This window comes from Symphodus melops, assembly GCF_947650265.1.
Source record: "Symphodus melops genome assembly, chromosome: 4".
Taxonomy (NCBI): domain Eukaryota; kingdom Metazoa; phylum Chordata; class Actinopteri; order Labriformes; family Labridae; genus Symphodus; species Symphodus melops.
In genome coordinates, this window is record NC_136694.1 from 2,285,855 (window position 1) to 2,313,847 (window position 27,993).

General features: G+C 45.6%; 2 protein-coding genes across 5 annotated transcripts; both read right to left on the reverse strand.

The window, feature by feature from the left end:
- Positions 1-1,952: 1,952 nt before the first annotated feature.
- On the reverse strand, positions 1,953-11,385 carry zbtb40 (zinc finger and BTB domain containing 40). Its single transcript, XM_079342406.1, has 12 exons — positions 11,284-11,385; positions 8,948-9,142; positions 8,073-8,491; positions 7,791-7,987; positions 7,444-7,636; positions 6,812-7,270; positions 6,454-6,660; positions 6,207-6,371; positions 5,548-5,762; positions 5,309-5,465; positions 4,041-4,261; positions 1,953-3,047 (listed from the first exon to the last, which is right to left on the reverse strand). The coding sequence occupies exons 2-12, from the start codon at positions 9,097-9,099 to the stop codon at positions 2,829-2,831; spliced, it is 2,604 nt and encodes an 867-aa protein (XP_079198532.1). The 5' UTR covers positions 9,100-9,142; positions 11,284-11,385; the 3' UTR covers positions 1,953-2,828.
- A 1,907-nt stretch (positions 11,386-13,292) lies between these two features.
- On the reverse strand, positions 13,293-26,903 carry usp48 (ubiquitin specific peptidase 48). 4 transcript variants are annotated; one of them, XM_079341448.1, is made up of 28 exons: positions 26,801-26,903; positions 26,146-26,283; positions 25,438-25,558; positions 25,066-25,207; positions 24,691-24,818; positions 24,385-24,509; positions 24,047-24,155; positions 22,161-22,294; positions 21,981-22,066; positions 21,656-21,829; positions 20,764-20,901; positions 20,523-20,672; positions 20,212-20,412; positions 19,703-19,814; positions 19,406-19,548; positions 19,246-19,320; positions 19,042-19,166; positions 18,655-18,777; positions 18,475-18,536; positions 17,592-17,702; positions 16,948-17,078; positions 16,450-16,556; positions 16,258-16,365; positions 14,709-14,900; positions 14,495-14,620; positions 14,350-14,398; positions 14,239-14,265; positions 13,293-13,491 (listed from the first exon to the last, which is right to left on the reverse strand). In XM_079341448.1, the coding sequence occupies exons 2-28, from the start codon at positions 26,277-26,279 to the stop codon at positions 13,469-13,471; spliced, it is 3,156 nt and encodes a 1,051-aa protein (XP_079197574.1). In that variant the 5' UTR covers positions 26,280-26,283; positions 26,801-26,903; the 3' UTR covers positions 13,293-13,468. The 4 variants fall into 4 exon arrangements, with proteins under 4 accessions (XP_079197574.1, XP_079197572.1, XP_079197573.1 ...); XM_079341446.1 differs by having other exon boundaries at positions 26,704-26,883; XM_079341447.1 differs by lacking the exon at positions 26,801-26,903 and adding an exon at positions 26,425-26,644.
- Positions 26,904-27,993: the final 1,090 nt, after the last annotated feature.

Below are 27,993 nucleotides of genomic sequence, written 5' to 3' on the forward strand. Positions count from 1 at the left end.
TGGCTTCACTCGTCCGACACTGAGGCTCCGTCCACTTCTTATATACTGTATGTGCTTAAAGCTGACCTCTAGTGGCCAGTAGAAGAACTGCAGCTTTGGCATCTTTTTATGTCTTCATGCTCTGACTGAAGCGAGAAGCACAAGGACTTTTTTAGAGACAGATTTTAAAGGTGGAGATACAATAAGAGATTACTGAGTGATGAAGAGGGTTTTTGTCGATGTAAACAGACCTCTTCTTTGTTTGCACAGATTTAGCCTTTATTTTTGCAGAGGTTAACAGAGGGCTGCTTTTTCTAAACATACAACTTAAGACGAGAATATTTAACATGACTGAACTCTGTCCATCGCTGCTGCATTTTTCTCCTTCTTACAAATGGACTATGAGTTAGCTTGATGCTAACCCTTGCCAGTAACAGGCTTAGCAACTGTGGTCATTTTAATGTACTCACTGAAGTCGTGTCATTGGTCAGAAGTCGGTGGGCTCTGGGCAGAGTTAGTGACACCTGACACTACAGAGTGAATGAAGAGGATGATTGACCGGACCGCCGCCCGCCTTGTTTTAATGCTCTGATATGAGCTGAGCGCCCTCTACTGACCAGACCCAAGATTCAGTATGTCTGCGTTAAATGTCCAGTAAAAATCAGAGTTTTCCTCTCAGCACATGAGGTGAACCTTATCTAATATCTATTTGTTATTGATCATATCAGCTTCTGTCCCTTTGATCCCCCGTTTATTTGGCCTTTTGGCCCCCTGTTCCTTTGGCCCCCTGTCCCTTTGCCCCCCCTGTCCTTTTCGCCCCTCGTCTCTTTGCCCCCCCTGTCCTTTTGCCCCCCCTGTCCTTTTGGCCCCTCGTCTCTTTGCCCCCCCTGTCCTTTTGGCCCCCCGTCTCTTTGCCCCACCTGTCCCTTTGCCCCCCTGTCCTTTTGGCCCCTGTCTCTTTGGCCCCCTGTCCCTTTGCCCCGTCCCCCCGTCTCTTTCGCCCCCCTGTTTCTTTGCCCCCCTGTCTCTTTCGCCCCCCTGTTTCTTTGCCCCCCTGTCTCTTTCGCCCCCTGTCCCTTATGATGCCTGATGCGTCCACATGTGAAACAGGACTCAGCAGGTTCCTGATATCCTGACAGACTACTGAGAGCCGGTTCATGTTTGGAGCCGGTTCATGTTTCTGAGTGTCGTCTCTTCACAGAAATTAAAAAAGCAACGAATAAGACGGACGTGAATAACTTCATGTAGCACCTCTGACTCCTGAGCTGTCAGCGTGGAAGTGACTCTCCGTTCTCTTGTTTTAGCTTCTCCTTTGTGAGATGTGCTACTTGTGTTTTTAAGTTAATGTTCAACTACTTCTGTATCGCATCATCAGAAAAGGACGACTCGCTATCATGTAAACCCCCCCGTCATGTTAGCTTTATAATGGAGCTGGACTGATTAATCAACCAGCCGATATTAACTTATCCAGTGATCTCTGAAATGCATCGATCTTCCTCAATTCATTCACCAGTCAATCAGCATTTCATTGTGTTATTTTTTATTGTGTTACACTCGCAGTTCTAGCGTATCTATTTCTATCACACAGATTCAGCTGATAAATCCGAATCCGATTTATTTTCTTCCAGATATCAATAACGGTATTGGATAAAAACATAAAAACATATGAGTTGGACCCTACTTGATAAATTTCTGGGGATGTATATCTGCAAAATAATGAAATAACAAGATCATCATACTTTTTTTTAATTAGATATCAAACTTCTGTTACAGAAATCTAGAGTCACATTCTTCAGAACGTCAGGTCATCAAACTCTCTCTCTCTCTCCGGATGATAAATAGTTCATGTAAACATAAATGTGTTATGAAATCTGAATTTAGCTGGAGAAGGTTCATCTAAAAACCATCTGACTTTATTTTCAGAAAACAAACTTTAAACATGAGAAACCTGAGGTTACACACGTTTTCTTTCCCCCCCCGACTCATCGTTCAGCGTCTTAAAAAAAACAAACATGAAGCGTCAAATTACAAAAGTGGAAATGATAAATCCCTCAAGACTGAAAGAGTGAAACTCAGCATGAATGGATGAGGTGTGTGTCGACCTCAGAATGTATTTCTCCCCTGATGAAATGTTTTGATTTGTGTGCAGCTTGTTTCTCAGGACTCTGAATGTGTTTATTACATCTGTGTCTACCTGTAATAAACAGAACAAAAGAGAGAGTATTGTTTGACTGAATTATTGTCAGAACTCAGAGCTCCTCTTGAAGCTGTTCGGATGGTTTTGATACGGTGGCTGTGAAGGGAAAAAAAGTACAAGTCCAAGCCGGGCAGCCGTCAAACCAACAGGACTTGAAACAAGACCGACTGGACTCGGTCCCAACATCATTCACTTTGATTTCTTTTCCCCTGATAACAGTCCGTCTAAGAGAGGGACGCGCCCTGCACACACAACGTTTCACATTGAGATTTATTCATGGTCCTGGTCTTGACTCAGTCTCAGTCTTGGTCTTGATCTCGGAGCATTCTGGTCTCGGGTAAAGCTTGGTCTCTGTTAGTGAGGAACAACACTACCATGAGCACTGATTCAAAGAAGGAGGGGGCGGGGAAAACAACTCTTGTCAATGTTATTAATTCATAGACTGCAGTACCTGTTTCAAACACTAGGTGTCAGAGCTACATACTGCTCCTTTAAAAACAAAACAAGTTTCCTCTGCTCTGTGTTTGGTGTCTTTAAACCGACCTTATCTGAACTCAACTCCAACACTCGTTCACCACATTTATTAAAACTGCACATCAGCTCCAGGAGAGAGAAGCTTCAGCACAAACAGTCCAGAGTCTCCGTGGCAGGTTTAGGGTAGAGCGTCGGGTCCTGACGCTTTGTCCTCACAGATGAAGGTGACTGAACTGTTCAGCAGGTCAAACATGTTCACCTCCACCACCTCCGCTGACGACCCGCCTCCTCCTCCTGCCAGAGCCACGAACATCTGCTGGGCAGCTGCCAGCTGTGCCTGCCCCTCAGAGATCCCTGACTCCGCCTCCTCGCTTCCTGATGGATCGGCTGACATCACCTGATTGGACAGAGAGGTCGTGTGTTACTTTTTATGAACCAACCTGCTCTGCTGCTCTCTAATGGAGGAAACCTTTAATGTTGTACCAACACGTCGATCTGGGCTGTTTGTCTGCAGTGACATCACAGATAGGGGCGTGGCCAGCTTGCCCGGATAAAACAGCATTTACTAAACATCTAAAAGAACACACACATTACTTATGATCCATTTACTTCGAACTCGTACGAACGCAACGACGGGACTTTTCCCCCCCGACTTCAAACTGGCAGACAGTCTGAAGTCGCCATAGCAACAGCAGGCATGCCTGTTGAATCTGTCCTCCTCCTCCGATCATGACAGAAACTCTGGCAGAAATATCTGCAGAACCTCCAGCTGACAGGCGATATTTGTTATGATTTAGCTGCTCGTTAGCTTCTGTTTACTGGTGATGCAGGCGAGAGCGAGCGAGAGAGAGCGAGAGAGAGAGAGAGAGAGAGAGAGAGAGAGAGTGTGTATTTGAGCTCTCCCATGGCCGTCTTTATTTATAGGTGTGAAAAGAGCTGAAGTCACCTCCTGCAGTGTGTTCAGTGACGGTGCAGCAGCACTGTGTTGGACCTCTTTCTGAGATCACACACTCACATGTCAGACACACACAGACATCAGGAGTTCACTGCACACGCTCAGTGTGTCTCTGCCTGTTTGATGCAGATTGAAAGGTTTTCAGGGAGGGTCTAACTCCTTGTTAAATCAAGAACGAGAGTTTGATCTGTCACATGTTGGTTAAACAGCAGAGCGGCCGTGAGAAGAGGATTACATGCAGTTCATAAACTCATCGTTAGACATACTGATGTATGTTTTTATGTATTGCAATGTTCAGGTGTGTATGTTCAGGAGATGTGGGAGGGTTTGTGCGACCCTTGAGTATTCAAACAGATACATTGAAGGCGCAGCGAGCAGGAAGCACGGTGGACGGTGTTTCCTGCGTGACTGCAGAGCGTTCGCGGCGCTCCTCACCGTGTGGGAGGTGGAGGCCTGCTCCTCCGTGGCCTCCATGTGGAGGGAGAGCAGGTGCTCCTGCAGCTCCAGCTGGGAGGGGCAGATCAGCGAGCAGAGTGGGCAGCGGTACGCCTCGCTGCTCTGACTGGCGTGTTGGCTGCTGATGTGCTCGTGCAGCTCCTCCTCCCCGCCCAACACGGACGGGCAGTGCGGACATCGCACCGCCGACGCCTCCGAGCCTGCCAGGATAAACACAGCGATTTATTTATGAGGTGATTTTCACTCAGGCGAACATGTAGACGAACAAAGAGAACACGCAGGACATGTTGAATCTTTGAACACGCCGTAACAAACTGCAGTCGTCATCCAGAAATGAGATGGTCACGGTTTAAATCAAAGAGTTGATTAGCACTGACTTTAACACTCTTTAAAGGACGACTTAAACCATTGACATGCTCAAAGGGTTTAATCAACAGTATAACAGCTGTTTCACTTTAACATTTTACAATACTTTAATTTAAAGGTCACAGATTATTATTTATAATTCTCTTCTCCATGTTCGTCTAACTCTAACATGTCTCTATCTGTCCACAAACCCCCCAATGATGAGAAAAGTCCATCCTCTCCGTCTTCAGCCTGCTCCACTTTTCAGAAAATGTGTGCTCAAATAGGCCCTTTGGAGATGTTCCCTGACATGACATCACAAAGGGCAGTAGCCCCTCCCCCAGGTGGGTGACACTCCCACAGCTAGGTGTTTGTTCTGCCCTCTGAGTCTGCCTTTTCACCGTAAACAATAGGACATGGAGCCAGAAAGCACCGAGTACACCCGAGCCCTTCCAGAGAGGGGGCGTGGCCAGACACAGCTCATTTACATATTTAAAGCTACAGACACAGAAACAGCCTGTTCTGAGCAGGGCTGAAATAGAGGGGTTTATAGATATGATCAAATACAGGATCAGAGTGGATTTACAACAACACACTTCACACACATGATGAAGAGGAGCTCTGACACTTATTTAGACTGAAGAGGAGGGGGTCATGTGACCTTTAATGATTTAATTCTACGTCAGCACTGGGAGCTGTTCAAACTGTTTCTCATCGTGAAGAACAAAACAAAGACTTGTTAGAATTTTTTTACAGGAGGATTTCAAATTGAATCTAAATAATTTAATCTCACTTTAGGTTCCTGAAACAAACCTTGAAGTTAAGACTGAGCCAAAGTTTCCCACTTTTTATCGACAGGTTCTGATAAGCGAGCGAGGCGAATCGTTGTGCGCTGCTCTCACCTTGGTGCTCTGCCGCCTGGTGCTTGGCCACGCTGGCAGCGCTGGGGAAGAACTTGAAGCAGACGTCACACTGGACCAGAGTCTTGAGCTGCCGGGTTTGGTTAGCGAACACATCGGGGTGGGTCGTCCTGTTGTGGTACCACAGACCCGACAGTTGCTGTGAAACCAGAGGGACGGGTCAGGTGACACAGCCGGTCTGTTGTGAGGGTCAGGAGGGGAGGGATGTTGCATTTACCAACCTGGTAGGACTTGTTGCAGATGTCACAGCTGAAGGGTTTGGATCCCATGTGTGTGCTCTTGTGTTTTTCCAGCAGGGCCGCGCTGGTGAACACCTTGCTGCAGGTGGAACACTTGTGGTACTCCTTCGGGTGGAAGTCTTGGATGTGCTGGCGATGCTCGTCCAGCGAGGAGAAGCTGAGGCAACACTTCTGACAGTCGTGAGGCTCCGAAAGGTCTGACAGAAAACAAGACAGCGTTAAGGTCATTTTAATTAGCATCCAAACTCAAGCTAGCAATACCTGAAGTGACATTTACGGTCCAAACTACGGGCTCTGTTTTGGTTTTCTCTGCCATCAGTGTGTTTGAAGCTCAGGAGCTCTCGTCCCTGCAGCAGAAGCTGTGATCTCAAGTGGGCGGAGCTCCCCCGCCTTTCACTGTGTCGCCCCCTCATCCATGCACGGCCCGCTCCGACCTCCACAGAGGAAGAGTGGACGACAGGAACGAGAGGAATCCTTCCAGCTAGCTCCCACTATCACATCTATGGTAACGATGAGTATGGTCTCTGATTCCAGGACTCTGACTAAGCTGACTCACATCTTTGATCATGTGCTACGTCATTATACTCTATGTGTGCACAGCTGTGAGTACAGGGTCGATGTGTGGTTTGCTGTTTACTTACTGTGGAAGGTGTGCAGGTGAACGGTGAGTCCGCTGGCCTGGCTGTAGCCTTTGCCACATTCTCGACACACGTAAGGCCGATCGCCGGTGTGTGTCCGCACGTGACGCGTCAGCTCGATGGACTGGGCGAAGGTGGCCTTACAGTACTGACACACGTACATCTTCCCTGAACACACGGGAGGCAGAGCGAGTGAGCACAGAGCGACGTGCCTGAGCGTGATCAGAGGTTTAGAGAGTGTGTGCGTTACCCTCCGAGTGTTTCTTCTTCGTGTGGTAGGCGAGCGCGGCGGCCACGCTGAAGGTCATGTCGCAGTGTTTGCAGCTGAACGGTTTCTCCCCCGTGTGCAGCCTCATGTGGTTCTTCAGAGACGAGTTGGCGCCGAATTTTGCGCCGCAGTCCTCACAGGCGAAGGGTTTCTCGTCAAAGTGCTCGGTGCGCTTGTGGTAGATCATCCCTGAGACACAAGACAGGAAGTAAACACACCAGACTCTTTTATCCAATCAGGATCAGGATCCACAACTTCTACACTGAGGTTTTTAAAAGAAGGCGGGCTTCAGCTTGGACATTTCTCTTCCGTCCAATGAGATCGCTGTGTACTATCTCACCTGACGGGTGAGCGAAGGTCCGTCCGCAGAGCTCACAGGCCACCTTCTTCTTCACTCGTGCGTTGTTACGGTGCGCCTCGGCCCGGTGGCGCTGCAGAGCTCGCTGATTGGGCAGCTTTTTGGGACACTGCGGACACTGCTGCTCACACTCCCGGGACAGCGGGCAGCGCTTCACGTGCGCCAGCATCCGACACTTGTAGGCAAAGGCTTTTTTACACCAGCAGCAGGCGTACGGTTTGGAGGCGGAGGGAGAAGAGGAAGAGGCGGGAGGGGAGGAAGAGGCCTTCTCTTCCTCCTCCGTCTCCTCCTTACTGTTGTCTTCCTCTTCCTCTTCCTCCTGCTCTTCACTTTTGGTGCCGTTCTGCTTCTCTGAAAAATAAAAGAGTCTTCGATCAATCCCACTGATTAACGACCGACGTGGCCAAATAACAGATGGACGATATCCAAGCACAGAGTTAAGCGTTTAGAGCGAGGTTTTCACGGTGCAAGAATTTTAAACTCGGTTACAATTCTTGTCGTCTTTCGTTACCAAGGCGACAAAAACAAAAGTCCCAGGCCCCCAGTATTGTTCCGTTTTACTAAACTGCACAGATACATGAACGCTGCTGAGTCACAGGAGGGTTCTTGGTTACCTCCGCTCTGGTTCTCCTCGGCCTCCTGCAGCAGAGCGAGCAGCGGTGCGGGGAAGGAGGACGGCGCTTCCTGCTGAACGGAGCGCAGCAGCGCGACGAGAGACGCCTCGCTGAGCCGTCCCTCCTTCGCTCCGCTCGTCAGCTTCTCCAACGCTGAGCTCGGCTCGGCCTCCTCGCAGCACTCACACACCACCTGGCAGGAAGTGAAGAAGCACCGCTGTAAGGAGGGAACGACGGCGGCTCAACATCCGGCCATGAAGGTCAGAGAACACTTGAAACATCTCTCGGAGATTCAGGATTTCTCCTGGTGAACATCAAGTCTTGACCTTTAAAGGCCGAGGCTCTACCTGTCTCTGGTCGTCCTGCAGGCTGCTCTGCGCTGCCTGGCTCAGCAGCTCCAGGACAGACGACATGCTGGAGAGGAGCTCGACACGCTGACAGAAGCGATCCAGGAAAGTGAAGGCCGGTCTTCTTTCGGATGTGGCGTCTTCTGTCTGGTTGCTTTTTTCCGCTACATGTTCCGAGGATTTGTCCTCTTCAGGCTCTGAGGAAACAAAGAAACAACGACATGCAGTGAAGTCCTGATTGGTCGACTTTAAACTTGGACGTGCTGAGGACCTTAAACTGACCTGGGGACTCGGGGAGCTCGGCACAGGCTTTCTTACAGGGCGGTTCTGCTGCGTCCTCGTCTTCGCCCTCGCACTCTCTCTCCGCCTTCAGCTCCAGCGTTCCCGGCGTTCCATCGTCCGTGTCGGGCGCAGCCGATCCCTCGTCGTTGGCGCTCTTCATTTTGTTAATCACAGTCAGGCTCGGGGTCTGCGGAGAAGAGGTCGTCGGTTGCTGGCTGACGAGACTCGACAGGACGTTCTTGAAACCGACGGCCACGTCGAACATCTGCAGGCTGTCGGCGGCGGCGACGATGCGGCTCACGTTGTGCTTGCCTATGGGGAGCTTTCCCGTGTAGACCATGTCGAGCAGACAGCTGAACTCCTGCGAGGACACCATGCTGGTGTCGATGGAGATGGTGTCAGAGCTGTCCAGCAGAGACCTGACACACACGAGACAATTCAACCTTCAGGCGTTAAAGTGATGTCATGGCGTGCTCTCACAGATAACGTGTGTGTGTGTGTGTGTGTGTGTGTGTGTGTGTGTGTGTGTGTGTGTGTGTGTGTGTGAGTTAACATGCAGGGGAGTGGACGAGCGTCTGCAGCCCGTTGAAGAGACAACTTCAGCGTTACGGTGATTTTCTGCAGCTGGTAAAGCTGCGAAACACGAGACGGCGATGACACCGATAACGATACAGGCTTTACGTTACGTTTTAATCTGCAGCGACTCACACGGTGCCATGAACGCTCCGTGGACACGTTATAGACCCTGATCTGCCTGTGGAAAGTTGTTGCACTATAACATGGACTCATTTAAAGGTGGAGAGGTCACGCAGCGTTGCTTTATAATCCCCTGAATGCTTGGAATGGAAGGGCGGCGGCGGTAGCGGCGGCGGTACCTGAAGAGCATGCTGGAGGCGGCCAGCACCAGCTTGTGAGCGCGGTGGGGGCTGTCTCCCACCAGGATGGTGCAGTCACAGAAGAGACCCTCCTTCCTCAGCGCCCACAGCTGCTGCATCAGCTGGCTGCTGTAGTTGGGTAACTCCATCATTTTGGCCCCGGCGGACGAGGAGGGCAGAAGGATCTGCTCCTCTCTGTGTGGGGAAGACGTCACGTCAGACTCAGACTGAAACCAGTCACAACACAGAGAATAAAAGCCTCGTCCACTTTCAGACACACAGACAAACGACATGGAGTGTTTCAGTCTTTTCTACGCTTCATTTAAAGGATTAAATCATTTAAATTACTTCGGAGTCACAAAGGTATTTTTGCTCCGTATCAGACTCTTTGTTTTATCTTTAAACGTTAAAAATAGATGATTTATAAAATACACACTCATGTCCATAACCATCAGAGTCTCAGGTCGTGATAGAATCATTTCTTACGGTGAGTAGAGTGTGACGTTAATGCAGTGTGTGTCGACTGTTACCGTGGAAACAGGTGGAAAACAAGACCGTTGTGTTTGTGCTGAGCTCTCGTTGTTTTAATGAACACAAGTGATTAAAAAAAAATGACTCATGTATTTGATGCTCAGGAGACGAAGGAAGACGTAAACAGTCACAACAGTGTGAAGTGTATTTTACATGTGACACAATGTAATATGAACAAGTATGTGAATTATAACTGTGCTGCTGTAACATGTGAACTATTGGTAAAACAACTAGTGTTCTTAGGGTTAGAGCTTGGTTTAACATTAAAGACAATGAAGGGCTTTATTAGGGGTATAAATACTCTATAAATACTAGTGTCTTTCTTTATTCGTGAGAGATCACATTTGGCTGGTGACTCTCCCAGGTGCCATGGCTAACCTGGACTGATGCTGTCTCTTGATTTTGTAAATGAATTTCTTACATTACAAGCAAGTCAGTGTCAGCGGATATTTCTTCATCATCCACACATCATCGTCAAGGACTTGAGAAACTATAGGGGATGCCCTGGAGATCTATGTGTGTCGTAAAGGATTAGAGACAGACATGACAGACGTCAATATGAGAGAAAGATTTGTTTTTTCTCATCATGCACTTCAAGAAAAAGTCCAAATGTGAAGAAATAAACAAGGAGATAAAATCCAAATGTGGTGCATAAAGTCAGAATATTAAGAATAAAAATCAAGTAAACAATCTCGTTTCCACCAAACGGTTCGGTTCAGATGTATTGGCATTTCCACTGTATACATTTGGGAATAGTTCCAAAAGAAGAGGTCCCACTTTTTTGGTACCCTTGTGTCGGGGTACCAAGGGTACCTATAAGACCCTAAAGGATCCTTTGTTTACTGTGTCCCCCTTTTCTTCTTCTCCACTGAACTTAATGAAGCTGACTGGCACTGCTCTGTGTTTGGACTCCGTTTAAGAAATAAGACCCGGGTTTAACGTGCCAAACTGAACCGGACCAGACCGCCTTGATGGAAACAGGCCTAAAAGCGTTGAGATAAAGGTCATAAAATAAAAGTCCAGATTTTCCACAGTTCTGGAATAAACTCAAAATGTTGGAGAGAGTATTTAGAAAATGTATTTTACTTTTTTCAACTTTCTCAAAGTGAACAAAAACAACAGTCCTCGTGCTCTCTGCTGCACCGTTACCATGGTAACGAAACATTGTATTGATGCAGTCACATCTTTACAGTCATACTGCAGGTTTTTAAACCCTCTGGTATCCTGATGAAAGTGAATATCTATTAATAATAAACAGAACATGATAAACATTGATGTTTTAAGCGGACAGCTGACTTTACCGGGAAGCAAACCGAGTGTCTTTAACGGACTCCGGTTTAATGTGAACATGACAAGAAATGCACGGATACAAGTTATTGTGTGCCTCATCATTTCCACACTACCAAACTTTACATCCCATCTTAAATGTTTTTTCCTGCACAATTTAAAAATACTTCAGAGTCCAAACTCAGTCTGCAGGTCATTTACAAGTCTTCTCCCGAGTCTCCTGAACAATAAGGACACTTCACATTAAGTATACATTTAATTCACTTTGTTATCAAAGATTGAAGCCCCAAATATACTGTTTCTTTTAACACATACTGGGATGCATTTCTCGGCGTAACACCGAGTCAAACATGCTATCTGTTAGCTGTGGATGCTAATGTAACCTCTCTGCGGTGACGTCATTTAAATTCAGTGTTTAAATAATAACAGCAGATTATTAGTATAATTATCAGGATAATAATAAAACACTCTGAAGGCTGCACACAACAAGCAGCTTCCGGTCAATGTCTAGTGTTTACCTTGGATTATTCAAACGATCCGTTTCTTTATTTAAACGCCTCTGTCGAACAACTTTGCGCAATAAAGCTTTGGCCCTTTTGAAAATGGAGAGCTTCTTCTTCTTCTTCGATGCGCTTCTTATTTCCTCGACGCAGTGCTGCCCTCTACAGGTCAGGAGGGAGCATAGCAGTTTGTGTTTTTCATTCATTTGACTCAGAGGCTCCAAAACTTATAAATAACCGATTTATGGAGGTCTAGAAACTGAATTTACTGAAATTAATACATTTTAGTATTCATTTAAATTATACAATTAATCCCGTCAACCACAATATATGTATTTAACTCAGGTTATTATTATTATGGTGTAGTATTATTATTAAGATGACCTACATTTTTAAAAAGGTTTATTTGAATAGGGACAGATACAAAAGTGTCTGTCGACACTTGTCCCTCTAGGGCTTTTAGTTAAGAAATAACAATACTGATTAACATGATTAAAAAATAGTTAAAAATAACAATTAACTGAGATAAAATTGGAAAATGAAAAATGGAAGTATGAAGATAATACAGAGAGAGCACAATATAAAACACAGAGAGCAAAGTGTGAGAACTAAACATGAGAGCAAGATTGTTGCTGAATTAGCAAAGTTTTAGTTTTCATCCCCAACATGTGAGAAATAATCCAACAACATATTTTTGTTACGTAGTTACTCATGTTTTGGGCGAGACAAGAATTATTCAGTCTTCTATAATAGCGGCGAGTGCTGTCAGATGGGGCCAATCTGCAAAACTCTGCAGAACCTCTGCTGTGGTTTAAAGTCCATCAACCCTCGCAGGGCAACTAAATGAAAGACTGAGATCAGTAGATTCAACGTACAGTACGGAGCATTTCACGTTTTTGAGAATTAAATTAAAAAATTGCATTTAAAAATATCAGTTTATAATCTCAGGGATTCATTTTAACTCATGAACCTGGTGTTGTAGTCAAGACCACAGTAACCGATACCAGGACATACAAGAGGACCAAGTGCTCAGACTGTGACACCAAGACATGACCAAGACCGACTCAAAACCAAATGCATAACATGGAGAAATTCTTGTGTGCAGCATGTCACTCAGACCGTGACACCGTTGTTGCCACAACCAGGAGACAAAAATCCAACCACAAATGAATTAAAGTTGTGTTGATTTGGAAAGAGGACTTCCTGTCAGTGGTGGTCTTAATTTAAAATCTGGAGTCTGAGAAAATGATTACGACTCCAAATCAAGACTGAGACCTTCAGAAAGCGGTCTAGAGATCGGTTTGAAGAAACAAGACCACTACCAGAGACCATTACGCACCAGAGACCAGAATGCTCCGAGACCGAGTCTATAAATATCAACCGAGTACAAAGACTTTTAATTCTGAGACGAGCGAGCACTCTCCATACCAAGACAGTCAGTTTGAGGTCGTAATAAGAAACAGTGAGGTCAGGCTGCTTTGAAAATAACTTTATTGTCCATAAGAAATAACAGTGAAAAGAACAGGACACACCACCGTCTGCACTCTGCTTCCCACTTCCAACTCTTTGAGGTTTGCTCGGCTGAAACTCCTGCAGGAATCAGCTGACGTACACACTGTGTAGCTATGTATCTCTAAAATGCCACAGGGGGATATGGATATAGACTTGCTGTAGAGGTAATACATGTTCTAACATTTAAGAGCAGTTATATTTGTAATATAGTTACTCGTGCATTCTTTTGACAAACCTGAAATCTGTGCAGACAAAAAAAGCTTCTGCATGATGGAAGGAGAGAACATCGTGTGGCAGTTTTCTCCCGTCATAATTTAAAAAGAACGAAGCATGGGTTCTTGATTCACGTAACTGAAGGCGATCCCTCAGTTAACCAACAGATCCACTTTTCTTACACGACCTTTTTTCCCCCAGGAGTCAGGCAGAAGAAGAAGAAGAAGACACAGCCCCTCAGAATGATTAGGAAGTTTAAATATCAAAGGCCAGCTCACCTTATGGAGAGAAAAAACAGCGGCTTCGCAACAGAGTCACAGTTTTATTAAAGAAAGCCTACTCAGAACGTAAAAATAAAAAAAAATTAAAGCACTTATTTATATATGGACACTTGACAAATTCAAGCTTTTTTTTTTTCTTAAAAATTCCCCATCCCCGTCGTCTGACTTGATCGAGTGTTGCTACAGCACGGCTTCCCTCAGTGCCCGAGAAGACCCGTTCCTGCAAAGAGGGACAAACGACAAGTCAGGACCAAAAACACACAATTATAATAAGAACACAAATCCTTATTAGAGTTTCACATTCATGAACAGCTGCTTTGATTTAGAAAAATATCTGATAATCAGGTTTAGCATTAAAGGAGCAGTACGCAACTCGGACACCTAGTGTTTGAAATGGGTACTGCAGTTTAAATTAAAAACATTGGAGAGCTGTCCTCACTCTCTCTTTCGAGTGGATGGTAGAGTCAAACGGTACAGATACGGGCCAACTGGCTCGTGGCGTGCAGAGAACCGCGACCGGAGCGCTCTGTCTGTAGACGCTGCGCCGCACTGTTAGATCGACGGCCCAGCACAGTTTAATCTCACTCCCTTAACTTTGTGAACGATAAATTTTAAAATGATGTTAACCGGGCTGACGTGTCTACTTTTACAGGAAAAAGTCGCAGAGAAGGTTGGGGGCCGTTGCCAGGGGATACGAATCAGTGTTTGTTTTAGAAAGAGGCATCTTCATTGAGTTGAAAATCGTTGAGAGAAAAAAAATCGCTGTTGTCATCACTGACATTTTTTTCTTTTCTTTCCAGATGTGAGATGTCGCCCCCCGTACGTTCGCCGCCTACAGATCGTGTCACACATCCTGAGATGAATTCAGTGACGATAACGATTTTGAGTTTTTTCAGCCTTAATTTATCTATAAAAAACAAACTACAATAAAATCCTTTCCGGGTGACACGAGTATAGAAGCGCTCACCTTTGAATCCCTCTTCAGGCATTCTCACTGTTAAAGACAGGAAACTGAATTAACATCACGCCACACTTTATATGATGGAGAAGCAGCTGAGATGAAGACGAGACCACGTACCCTGATAGACGTCATCCATCGCAGCGTAATCTGCGATCGGTTCATCGGCCTGGAAGGAGACAGAGCAGGAAGTGCGTTCAGAGTCAGAGAGGGTTGAGGGTTCGAGCGCAGTGATGCCGAGTCAGGCAGTCAAAGCTGCAGGTACCTTTAGACAGATGATGCTCTCGGGGATGACGCCGAGGCTGCCCAGTGTGGCCGAGTCGTCCGTCAGACTTTTTCCATCGATGGAGAGATTCTGGTCAAACGGCGCCACGGAGAAGGCGTGCATAATCTGCAGAATCAGTCACACAGGTTGAAAACACATCGATGAAAAGATGCATCTTTAAAACAGCAGACTGTACAGTTATCTTCTCCCTCACCTGTATTTTCAGCTCTTTGAGTGTCTGATTGGCTGAAACAATCAGTGCTTTCTCTCCTCGGAGTTTCCTGTGCCGGGTGCTTCTTCTGATTCCGCCCACTTTGGTCACGTTTGTCGTCGGATTAGACGACGACGACGACGACGACGCAGCGCTGCCGTCGCTCAGCTTCAGCCGCTTCGTACCGTCTTCTGACTGAGGAAGAGGAAAGCGATCATGTTGACACACGAGAGGACACAATTCCCTGCAGACGACTCCTCCATCTCTCGAGAAATCCAAGTTTGAACTCAAACTAAATGTACTCAAACATGGAGGTCACACTTCTATCAGTTCTCTCTCTCATCCAGGTCTCCACTCCCTCCCGCCCACTTCACCCTCTGCCAATGAAAGACGTCTGATCCAGCCTCTAACTAGACTCCTCTCCTCTGTCGCCCCCTGGTGGTGGAACAACATTCGGTCTGCAGAGTCCCTTTGCACCTTTAAGAAAAAGCTAAAGACCCAGCTCTTTATGAACACCTCAGCACCTGTGTGTCTGTTTGTTTGCCGTTCCTGACCTTGTTTCCTCCTCCTGTAGATCCTCGCTTGATTGGTTCAAACTCTCACTTGGGATTAAAGCGTCTGCTAAGTGATAATCCCCCCTCTTACGAGCTAGTTTAAGGCCTGGTTCACACGGCAGGATAATTACACCGATTTTGTCCCCGATTCTCCCCTTCCTATAATCTTAAGGACGCCCCGATCATCATAAGATAATCTTATAAGATCATCCTGCCGTGTGTGGTGTGTTCAGACCGTTCTCGTCTGGTCAGAAGAATGTCGGGACCGCTCCGATCTCAAATCGGGGATATTCAACATGTTGGATTGTTTTGGCCCGATCTCTCATCATGTTTGTGTTTCCCCCCCCCCGAGGGGAAACGAGCACGAGCCTGTTGAATGTGACGCGTAGCCAATCAGAAAGCGAGGTGACGTAGTGACGAGGAAACACCAGGAGCAAAACAACAACAACTACTCGCCTCCATATCATCATGTATCAAGTACAGCTCATGCTCCCGTCGTCTCCGCTCCTTTGACCGACGCCTCTTTTTAAAACGTGTTTTCAGATAAAAACAGCACAAACGATCCCTGTTACATCCTCTCTGTCCGTTTGTTGACTCTGGAATCACGTTTGATCTCGAGAGGTTTTAGGAGATTTCCCGTCTGATCGGGGGACGTTGGCGAGTGAAATCGGTTGGTGTGTGGTGTGTTGATGTTGCCGTGTGGCCGCACACCACACACTGTACGACCAAAACTGTAAAACTTCTGATTATTTATCGCCATGTGTGTGGTCTCTAAAGTTTGGGAAATCTAAAATCCTGCCGTGTGAACCAGCCTTTAGCTGCAGTGGATGCGAAACAAAGACAGACGACATCTTAAAAAAAGATGCAAACAAAGGACGTGATCAGAAACAAGATGGTGGCACGTTCTTCTGCAGGGAATCTAAAGATGGTTGAGACGTGTAAGAGTCTGAGGCGGGTACACGTCCAGGTTTACAGCTGCAGCGTTGTTCTGGACTCACCTGGCTGAAGTCCGGGTCTCTCTCTCCGTCCGGCTTTGGATGTTCTTCCCTCTCCTCCTCGGCCTCAGAGCTGCTGGCGTTCAGCTCGGGAGCCGCCTCCTTCACCATCTGAAGATGAAAACACAAAGAGTGCGTGTGAACACTGAACGATATTTGTGATTTTAGACCCGATGTTACGGTTTTGTTTCCTACCCTCTTGTCTTCGATCACTTTGCGGATGTAGATGGTGGCCTGCGTGTACTCTCTGAGGTCTCTCTGCTGCTGGAAAAGGAAGCTCTCTCTGCACTCCCAACACAGATCTGAAGAGGAAGAAAAATCACACACACTCCATGGATCTGCACAGGTGAGTTTTTTCTAAGAGCTGCATTTGTGTTTTCAGGAGAGAATCTTTTGCAGTCAGAATTTTTCTTCCGTCTCACTTTGTAAAATAAACCCTGGAAGAATCGTTTCGGGAGCTGAGTGTTTACATACACAGGGAATTTGTCTTAAGTAACGACAAGGCTAAAATAACGAGTACTAAAATTAAAAAATGAGAAAAAAATTATCAATACAATATCATTTAAAATGTGTCAAATATAAAGAATAATAAAAAACATGAAATCTAATCAAAAATATAACAATACATTTTCACATCCCTACAAAATAGGGCCAATATATATCAACAGAGTGCATTTTGATTGACTGCCTCACCAGGCTGAGTGGTGTACTGAGCGGAGGGGCCGCTGGCTGTGGGCTGCTCGAAGCAGTGGATGGAGATCGGCTGGTCCACCATGAAGAGCCTGCTGATCACTTCCCATTCGCTCGGCCAAAGCAGAGCTATACTGTGCAGGACAAACGGCACGACATGAGACCAAACGCAGAGCCAATGCCGTCATGCATCACTTCAGGGTGAAGGCTTTAAGTAAAAGCTGAAAATCCTTTATGAGTTTGATTTGCGTTTCATGAAGAATTAGCGGCCGAGTTCGTCTGACGGTGAAACTTCAACAAGGAGAAACGCTGCAAATTTAAAATCACATGCAAACGTCCTGCGAGCCCCCACAGACCTACAGCACTTCTCTTGTCATGTTTGCATTTACAGCGTTTTCCTTTTGTTGAATTTGTCATGTTTCTATGTCTGCAGAGTTCTTTCAGCGGGCGTGCAGCAAGTTTCCTAACTTCATTTTTGCAGCCTATTTCTCCCGACAGAAACTGTAGATGGACACAAAGCTTCCTCGCTTTAGTACAAGAGGGGACAGTCAAATGCAAATACAGCTGTGTCATGGAAACACAAATTACTGAAAATATTTGGAGGGTAAAAAAACAGATTATTGTTTCGTTAAATCAGCAGAACTCACTGTTGAGCGTCTCCGTTGATCAAAGAGTCGTAGGTAAACATGAAGCCTCCGTGGGGACATAGCAGCAGCGTGTTGCCTACGTTAGACACCGGAGAGCATTTGGTAGGTCTCCTGCAAAACACACACACATTGAAATGTTGGTAAGCCCTGTTCATCATCCTCATCACGAGATATCGGCCAGTTCAGAACGGAAAAAGTCAAACTAAATGCAAACTGGTTCAAATCAAAAGAGTTTTAAAGGTCACATTTTCTCTTCCTCTTCTTTTTTAAATAAGTTTAAATAAGTGTCAGAGCTCCTCTTCATCATGTGTGAAGTGTGTTGTTGTAAATCCACTCTGATCCTGTATTTGATCATGTCTATAAACCCCTCTATTTCAGCCCTGCTCAGAACAGGCTGTTTCTGTGTCTGTAGCTTTAAATATGTAAATGAGCTGTGTCTGGCCACGCCCCCTCTCTGGAAGGGCTCGGGTGTACTCGCTGCTTTCTGGCTCCATGTCCTATTGTTTACGGTGAGAAGGCAGACTCAGAGGGCAGAACAAACACCTAGCTGTGGGAGTGTCACCCACCTGGGGGAGGGGCTACTGCCCTTTGTGATGTCACACATTTTCTGAAAAGTGGATCAGGCAGAAGAAGGGAGACACTGGGGGGTTTGGAGACAGACTAGAGACACCTGTTAGTGTTAGAGAAAATATTTTGGATCGTATGTGACCTTTAGCTGCTTTAACAGACGTCACATATTCATGCTGAACACTTCGGACAGACACGTTATCGAGTGTTTTTAAAACACACGATGAAGCCAAATAAAGTTTTTTAAATCTATATTGGCCTGTACGCTTCACAATCTGTGCACGTCTGAGAAACGTGTTCACTGGAACAAACTTACCTGATGAATTTTCTCCACTCATCCACGAAGAAAAGAGGAACTATGTAAAGAATGTCTGTGCCCTGTGACGAGAAAAAATAAATACAGGATTTAACCCTTTCTTCACCGAGATGACATGAACACTATATGTTCGCTCTATTCCTCCAGAGAGACCGTCGTCCGACACGCTCTCACGCGTACCTGAGGCCACTTTGAGAGCACCGGCCGGTTCTTCTCGTGGAAGAGGTTGAGCAGCTGGTTCTTCTGGTCCTGAGCCATCATCTTACTGACCGCCTCGTTGTCCTTTTCTTCCTGCTCCAAAGTCTGGAGGAGGATAAGTAGTAGAAGAAGTAGAAGTAGAAATAGAAGTAGAAATAGTAGAAGAAGAAGAAGTAGAAGAAGAAGAAGAAGAAGAAGAAATTACTGAAAAGGTCGCCGTACACAACTGCAGAGAAAACTCAAATTGGGAATCGTCACACGGACGGACACTTTAAACTTTTCTCTCTCTGAGAAACAACCACAAACAGCGGTGCGATTTATACTCAAAGGCCTTCCAAAATAAGAATCCTCAGCGTGTTGTCGACTCACCACACACTGCTGACAGGGCTCCTGGTTCTTGGTAAATTCTAACGCTTTGGGGAAGTACTTCCTCAGTTTAGTCCAGACTTCAGATGAAACCAGCTTACGTTCAGTCTCGAGGATGCTCAGGCCGCCTGCAGAAGAAACACAGCAGGGTCAAAAAAAAAGAGGACTATTTCAGGGTTTAAAGAGGGTTAGGATGGATGACTGCACCGTGACCGCAGACGATGTCTTCATTGAAAGTCTTCATGTCATCCTCGTTGCCCTCCGAGAGCTCCGAGCTGAAATCTACGATCAACAAGCTGAAGGTCATTCATCTCCACAAACACGGCAGCTGCTCGCTGTCAGAATAAGACAGGCCGACTCCTCCTACCTTTGCTGTTATTCGTGTGTGGTCCCTGTCCGTTGGTCTGTCCGTTACTGTGTTTGGTTTCCTGTTCGTCCTCCTCCAGCTGATCCAAAGCCAGCTGCCTCCAGCTACGCAGAGACGCCTTACCCACCCAGAAGCCGTCATCGCTGAGAACAGAAAACACGGATGGAGGTGAAGAGGTTTTTAAAACGACCTCGGAGCTCAGGGGACGACTCCCACTGTTCCCGACTCACGAGACAGAGGTGAGACAGGAAAGTCCAGTCCGACATGTGATGATGATGATGATGAAGGTTTGTTTACCTGAGTGTTCGTTTGACCAGGTTGGAGACCTCCTTGAAGTCTTCATTGAGCTGGTTCTTTAGCCGCAGCACTCGGCACCGCTGACTCACACACTCTGTGCACAGAGACGAATCTGAACGAACACACACAAGAAAGAAAAAGACTTTAGTATTGAAGCAGAAGACAAACAAAGCGTATCTGATACCTGCACGGCGACAACAGGCGGAGCATCACGTCTCTTTATCAACCTCACAAATAAACTCTGAGCTGCGTGATCTGCCGTCTCTTCACAGGACGACTAAACTCAACGCTTCTTTGCTCGTCAGCCGTCAGCGTTACCCAGCATGCACGGGGACAAAATCTACCTCTGGTAACTGAGCGCCTGCCTCGAGCATCATGTGACGTTTACAGACAGGAGACGCAGACACTCTGTGATCTGACAGAGAGTCGCACACCGACTTCTCTGTTCGCTTTATTTGTGACAAAGTTTTGAATCAGGATTAACGCCCTCAGCCTCGAGCTCGACTCACCGTCCAGCCTCGGCCCTCCGCCGTAGCGCTCGTACAGAAGCTTTGCCGCCTGCATGGAAACCCTCTTGGAGTCTCCCACCTTGTCTGGGTGCAGCTTGCCGTGAGAGCACAGGAACATGGTGTTGTCGATCTCCTTCGTGGCGGTGGAGTCGTCCAGCCACTTCTTCAACCACTCGAGGGGGATAAATTCATAGGGCTCACCTGAGCATGAAAGAGCGAGGAGACACACTCAGCAGGAAGTCACAACAAAACAAGCTTCCTGTTTGGGTTCATTCTGTTTGCGTGCGTCATCAGGGAATGTTTTTACCGACCGTCTTTTGCAGGTAAAAGCTCGTACAGCTCCTTCACCTCCTCGTGCTTGGCTTTGCCTTTATCCACGCTCTGCTTTCTCATGTCGGCCATCTCGTTGCACCACTCGTCAAATTTGCGGTTGTCTTGGTCCACCAGCCTCTGAAGGAAGGCTGGGAGGAAGAGCGAGGGTAAGACAAACCATCAGACTGTCGGCTAAATGAGCTCTCTTATTTATTAATCTATTAAAATCCTACGACTCACTTGGCACCTCGACGTTGGTCGTTGGCGGAGCTGAGCCCTCCTCTTGTTGGATCTTATACACCAGCATGTAGGCGTTTCTGGAGCAGTGGTAGCCTTTACTGCACTTTGGCTTCCGCGTTTGGGATTTTACCGTCTCAGCTAAAAAATAAAATAAAATAAAGACAAGAGGTGGACGAGAGAAAAACAGTTAAACATCAGAAAAATATTGGACGCAAGTTCAAACATAAAATGTCAGACTCAGCAGTTCTGTAAAAACGGGATAAGGAGCTACGTGTGGCAAAGCAGAATCTCAACAAACTTGTGTTTGCATGGACTTTAGTATCCGGGTTATGAGCCTGATCCGGATTTAGATTAGCTTCGAGACAAAGTGTTTACATGCACACCTGCTGATTCATATCCCTGTATGCATGATCAGTCCCACTACCCCAGTTCCTGATTACTGCATCTTATTTGCGCCTGTGGTGTTAATCTTCTCACCGTCCTTCAGTCACGACCTTTCTGCTGATTTATCACTTGTCGGTGGCTGCGCAGCCGCAGGTAGTCAGCAGTTGCCAGAAGCCGGATCGAGGCGTATACGTGCGTCAGTATCCCGTTTTCTTTCAGAGTTCTTTTGGTGACAAAATCTCATTTCTGAAAATCTGGCGCTCATCCCAGTGTCTGAACGTGATGATTTAACGCACAAACTCAAAGACGGGAGTTTAAAAACAAAATGTATACGCACTCAAATGACAGCTTAGAAAACCTCTGCGTGTTCATCTTATGTTTTGCATTGTGTTGACGGGTGTCAGAGGAACATTACTGACCGTGAGCACCAGGTAGTAATATTCAAAGCACAGTGACTACATGAGCGATTAGTGATGAGCCGCCTGTGAACACGTTCAGCACGACTCACCGATGTCCTCCTCGATGCCGAGCTGAAGCTTCTTGCCTTCCATCTTTTCGATTTCCTCGTCGTTGAATTTGTACCAGTCCCCGGTGCGCGCGTCCTTCACATGCGCGATGTAGTGTCCCGAGTAGGCGCTGATGCCCCGATGGATCAGCACCGCGCTCAGCTCGTACTTATGATCTGCAGAACACAAACAAAAACAGATGTTAATTTTATTTTAAAAGTGTGCTCTGACTGCCATGTAGATTGTGTGTGTGTGTGTGTGTGTGTGTGTGTGTGTGTGTGTGTGTGTGTGTGTGTGTGAGAGATAGAGATTCATGACTTTAGGCACCTTGTAGTCCTTCCATGAAAGGCCCCATTTCCAGCTGCTCAGGAAAACTGATAAAGGTGTTGAGCTTCTTCTTGTGTCCCGTTTGTCTGAAGACGAAGACGAAGACGAAGACGAAGAGAAGAGACAATTAAATCAATAAATTAAAAAGCACCCTGAAAGAGACGTCAGTCCGAGGCACACCTGTCGAAGACGAAGCGCATGAGCTGCAGGTTGAGTGTCGGCGGGAGGCTGTGCAGTCGGATCCTCCGGGTAGCGTTTTGTTTACTCTGACAGGTCTCGCAGAAGTATCTGTTTTCTCCTTCCAGCTTCTCCTCCTGAGAGAGGCACGAGGAAAAGCAAAAGGTTAACCATGAGTCCACCGAGCGGCATAGATTTAGGTAGCCTGCCGCGAAACCGCTTTTTGCACGGCCTATTTTAAAAAAACACGGCCTTGAAATTATTGCACGGCTTGACCTAGGCCGTGCAAATATCTACATTTAATAGACGTGCTTACTACACAGGTTTCTATACGGTGCGCTAAATATCTGATTAGGCTACGTTCTAATTCTGGCAAAGAATATGTTTGCCGAATACCGGTACTGAAAAGCTTAAACCCGATCCTGTTTACGTTTCTACAGCCACCCGTGTCCTATTTGGTAGACGGCGTGTCAGCCAGATGATGATAGCCGCTATGTAAATAGCGTCATATGATAGCATCTAACCGCTGACAGCTAACCGCTAACTAATGAATTCAACAAAAGGAGAAAAACGCTACACAAACAAAACCAACGAAGAAGACATCCAGTAGTTCATCCACTTTGTCATTGGCATGTGACTGTTTATTACAAGAACTCAATCAAGCTTTGTTTCAGAGAAGGCTGTGAGCGGCGAGGAGAAATACACACGTAAACAATCAGCTGTGTTACAGTCAATGCTTTAAACACGGCGGAGTTTTGTTTACCGACGTAACACGGGAAGTGACGATTTTTTCAACCAATCAACGGACTGCAGTGTTTAGCTCCACCTTTTCGGGTCAGCGCCACATTCGAATATGCTGACAGATGATTGACTTATCAAGGTCTAGGGATCTATTATTACTGGATGACACATGTAATATTATGAATTTATTTGTTTGTTGTTTGTTTTTTAAAGAAAGTGCAGATAGAAGCAGTGGGCCAACAAAGGGACAACATGAACCAAGTGAGTCAAATGATGAAGGGGTGTGTCAGGGCAGGGGCTGTACAGTAAATCAACATTATCAAGCTTGGGAAAACTAAAATGTGTAACAATGCATCTTATTGAACAGAATGCACAATTTAGAGACTTATTCAGTTTTCTTCAAAACCAGTGTGTTAGTGAGCACATAACCTCCGCTCCGCCGTGAGTGACACTGAAAAAAATTTGCACCCCCTGTATTTTTTTTTTGCATCCCGTTTTCCCATTTCTGCCTAAATCACTGCCGAGCGGTCCAGCTCGCTTTGTTTGGGTACGATGCGCCTTAACTGGTGTTTCTACTGTCAGAAGTTTGTAATGGACGAAATAACTCATCCCTATCGTCCTCCTTCTTTGCTATCCTCCTGAAGGCTGCGGTGAGACACAGACAGTGTCGCCATGTTTATACATCCTGGGATTTCAAGAGGCTGTAATGTCAGCGTGTAGCATGTACGAGCACGGAGCTGCAGACGTTCTTCTCATTTGTTTAGTTTATGAAGTGACGTCACACTTAAGATGCAGACGCGCCCTCACCACCCAGCTCACACCTCGTCTATCGAGTCAGGGGACGAGTTGGCTGAGGAGCCAGATCAGTGCTAACCGAACCAAACTGTAAACGGACCGCTCGGTAAAAACACAAAAACACACACGAGAGGGCATTCTCAGGTCCGTTATTTTACTTTAGGATGAACAAAAACACGTGGAGGAAATCATGATTCATCAAACTGCACAGATGAATTATGTTCATGTGATGTGAAACGAGGTAAATCCCCACAGCGTTTCATAACAGTTCATTAAGCAAAGCCAGGAAGTGATTCACTCTGCTGTCCGTCCAGTTTTAACACCACTGACGCTGTGTGGCGTGTGGAGGTTACCTTCAGGAACTCTGTGACACACTCGTTGAGGTTCTTGTGGCCCTGGATGTTCAGCTCCAGCTCGTAGAATCGGGACAGCAGCGCAGACGATCGTCCACACTGGTTACAGCTGGGACACAAAAAGAAGAGTCCAAACTGTTTTACACATTTGACCGCAGCCGAACAAGGCTCCTGACGCCTTCACGTTTTAAAAAGTCACACTGTTTGGAAATAAATCAGCTGTGCTGCCAGTCAGAGGGGAAACACTTTTCAAGAAGATATCGGACCTGTTGGCGTCTTTGTAATGACAGCTGGACATTTTATACTAACACAAGGTTTTAAGTAGTGACTGGACTTACACAGTGACGTAGGAGAACTGTCCACAGAACTGCTGCTGGATGACGTTCTGCAGGCTGGGGCTCTTCTGCTTGGACAGCGTGTCCTCCAGCAGAGACATGAAGAGCTTTGAAAACTCCTGAGCATCCTGAAAAGAAACCAAGACTTCACTTTCCTTTCCATTTTCACCATTTCAATATCATTAAGGGCGTCTTGGAGAAAAAAACAGATTTCTCACATATAAAAGTGTGATTTATGTCAAATACAAATGCAGAGCAGTGGCAGTTATAACTTAGAAACTAGCCACTCATCTGCAGGGCGTGATTTACCTGCTGCTGTCCCGTGTCCAGGCCCAGCGCTTTGACCAGCCCTGAAGGGTCGATGTACTTCCTGTTGCTGTTCTGCAGGAGTGCAAACAGATACTGCAGGTGCTCACAGATGGACTGAGGCTCGTAATCTGAAAAAAGACGGAGGCAGTGTATTTTGCATTAATTTGTACACTGAGCACAAGGAGAGAGAGCCTACATGTAACAGGTGGTGACAGTGAAACCAGCAGGTTAGTACCAGTAGCTGTTGGTTCATTCACTCCTTTTTAAATGGTTTAGTAAAAAGGGGAATTTGTCCAAAAAACCCCCCAAAAAAACCCATGAAGAGTGAAACTAGGAAAACAAAATAAAACTCAATATTTGGTTTTGGGGATGTACCGGATTCAGAGTTGTGTTCCTGGGCTCTGGAGTTGTGGCACTGATAAAGGCTCCCTCGCAGCACCAGGTTGTGGAACCACACTTGCAGGAATGTGTTGACATAGCACGTGGCGCCCAGGTTGGTCAGGCCAACAAAAGTGTTCTACGAAGAGAACGGAGACGAAAAACAAGAGAGGCATTTTAGATATAATTCTCCCATCACCGGTCACACACTGATGAATCCGACAGATGCCGTCATTGCTTGGTGGTTTGATCGCCCTGAAAAAGATGTTGATAAGTACATAAAAGAGGTCCTTCAGTCACAGGCCCTCGCCTCCTCTGTCCGATTATCAGAGCGTGCAGTCCACAACAACATGAGCCAAGTCGACATACCTTGTCTCGACGCTCTGAATTTGGGTCGTCGATGTTGTGGAAAGCGTTTTCATCAATCTCCCCGAGCCACGCCTGCTCACCGATACCCACCAAACAGCTGGGATTCCCTTTGCAGTTCCTCCTGCAGAAACAAAGCATGAAGGACACCATGAACACACCAACTTCATGTCATTTTAAAAGGTCACACACGTTGATGTTAACGGATCAGGTTGGATTTAACCCTGCACAGGTTAATGTACAACTTTGAACTTATATTTAAACGTTGTTTTTCAGAGTTAGAGGAGAGAGACATCCTGATGAAACTGTGAGCTTGAACAACAATAAAAGAGCACGTTAACTAGAAATCAGCGAGGATGAGGTTTGAAGAATGAAATCAAAATAAGCAAAAACACAATTCTGTTCAAGAAATTTGAAAAAAATGTTGTTTTTAAAAAGGTGAATGAGGAGACATTTATTGAATTGTGCATTTTTTGTACTCTGTGGTGTTGACACTGGGCAGATGTTTTAGCTGTAAATGTTTAATTAAGACATCTTTAACTATACATCTGACAAATACACTTTGTAATATTGGTGTTTTTATTTATTGTCAGCGTGTTTGATTGAAAAATAAACTAAAGTGAAACAGTCCACTAGTTTTAAACACGTGTTGCTGATATTCTTAAATGATAAATATAAAGACTTAAAGAGGTTTGTTTGGTGTTTTTGTACCTGCAGGCTCCTCTCTTGCAGGCCGGGAGATTGACTCGGTATGCTAGCTCGATGTGTTCCCGTCTGATCTCTTCTGGTTTCACCGACTCCACCCAGCGCCAAGCCGCCTTCTCCAGCTGTAAGCGGGGCGCCATGCTCCTACGAGATCAACAGCCAGAAGGAAGAGTCGTGAAAAAGAAGCAGTGGGGTCCTAAAGGTTAACTCAGCTGTGTCCAGGAATGCTAACATAGTCGGCTAACTGAGGGCTAACATTCCGCTAGCCGCGTCGCGCTAACACACCTAGCCTGCCGCTTATTAGCAGAGTTATTCCTTCACTGTCCTGTTGAACTCATTCGTGTTGAACCCTTAAATCACAGAGTCGCCACAGAAACACACACAGCACTGAAAAACACTTTGGGACGAGAAGCCGTTTTTTGCGCAGTCACATCTGAAGCAACAACTAGCCCCTATGCTAATGCTAACTAGCTAGCCGGCAGCGTTAGCAAGTTTTTCTTTTTTTTTCGCTTCCTGACGCGACGTAACGAATTTATTTTTGTTAAAGTAGAATATTTTTCTAACCTTTCATGCGTACAGCTGCTTCACACCCCCACAAAAAAATATTTTTTATGAATTTTCACATTTTATTCACGATTTATTTTAGATTTAGCGCCCTTACGTCAGTTTATAAATATATTATTTCTTCCGCTCAAAATCAACACGACGTCAACGTGTGACGTCATCGACGTCTCCTTTGTGTTTTTTTGGGACCGGACACGCGCGGAACATGTAAGGTCGCCTTCAGAGACTGTCCGGAAATAACAAGTCAAACTAATCAAACGTTTTTCTATTCATTCATTTTTTTTTTATTTTTTTTTTTACATTTGAATGAACCACACTGCGATTTCTATCTTAAACGTCAATAGGCCTACTCCCCTTATAATTATGGAGGATCAAATAGACTCATTTTGGCTTTTTTATTAAATTAATTTTCTATATATTAAAAACATATTCATTTAAGCACAATAGAATATTAACTTCCACTCAAATCACATACTGATTTAGACTTTCTTTATTGTAATGTTAAATTTGATTGCATCAGCTCATTGTAGTGCAGGATAAAAAAGCAGTATCAGGTATGGTATCAAAGTAAGGTGCAGATATAAATAGATATAAAAACAAAAGCAATGTATGAGATTACTACACAATATATTGCACATTGTTTTATATATGCTATATTGTCTTTTTTACAGACCAATTTAATTCAATTATTTTAAATATTAGTTGTTATTGTAGGCTAATAGTTTTTCAAAATGACATTAAAGGTGCACAAACTGTCCTCAGAGGTAAATTTGGTCCCTGTAACATTGTTTGGAGATAATATTGTACGAAAGAAGTTATGGTGAAAGTGAAACCGTAACTGTCCTGAGGCCTATATGACGAAGCAGGATTTGAGCTTAGCGAGGTAACTTCAGGGTTAACTCTGGGTTTTCAGTCCTACGAGGGTCGATTACTTTTTACCTGGGTATATCACCATGGTAACTGATGCTGAACACCTGACCTGCTCCGGAGCAGGTTATGTTGGAGATAAGAGATCAACCTGTGAAAAGCTCCGCCCACTGACCAATCAGATCTTTAGATGGTGGAGCTCCCGGAGCTGATGGAGAGGAGGGAGGACACTTCATGTGTCCCGCATGATTTTACATTAGACTATAGTCCGTTTAGTTAATGATTATGTTTCACTGATATCCTTAAACAGAGACTGAAGAAAGCGCCGGAACATTTTAGTTTTTAAGATGTACAATTACGAATATTTTCTTGTGGCTTTGAATTGCTATATTAGTTTTAAGTCTAACTGCTAATGCTAACTGA

Coding starts and splice junctions, on each gene's coding strand:
- zbtb40 (XM_079342406.1), bottom strand. CDS start 9,099: ATGATGGAGTTACCCAACTACAGCAGCCAGCTGATGCAGCAGCTGTGG. Junction 8,492..8,947: donor GCCTCCAGCATGCTCTTCAG/GTACCGCCGCCG, acceptor CGTGTGTGTCAG/GTCTCTGCTGGACAGCTCTG. Junction 6,661..6,811: donor GACCTTCGCTCACCCGTCAG/GTGAGATAGTAC, acceptor CTTGTGTCTCAG/GGATGATCTACCACAAGCGC.
- usp48 (XM_079341448.1), bottom strand. CDS start 26,279: ATGGCGCCCCGCTTACAGCTGGAGAAGGCGGCTTGGCGCTGGGTGGAG. Junction 20,902..21,655: donor CGGCATCGAGGAGGACATCG/GTGAGTCGTGCT, acceptor TTTATTTTTTAG/CTGAGACGGTAAAATCCCAA. Junction 20,413..20,522: donor GCTTTTACCTGCAAAAGACG/GTCGGTAAAAAC, acceptor TTTCATGCTCAG/GTGAGCCCTATGAATTTATC.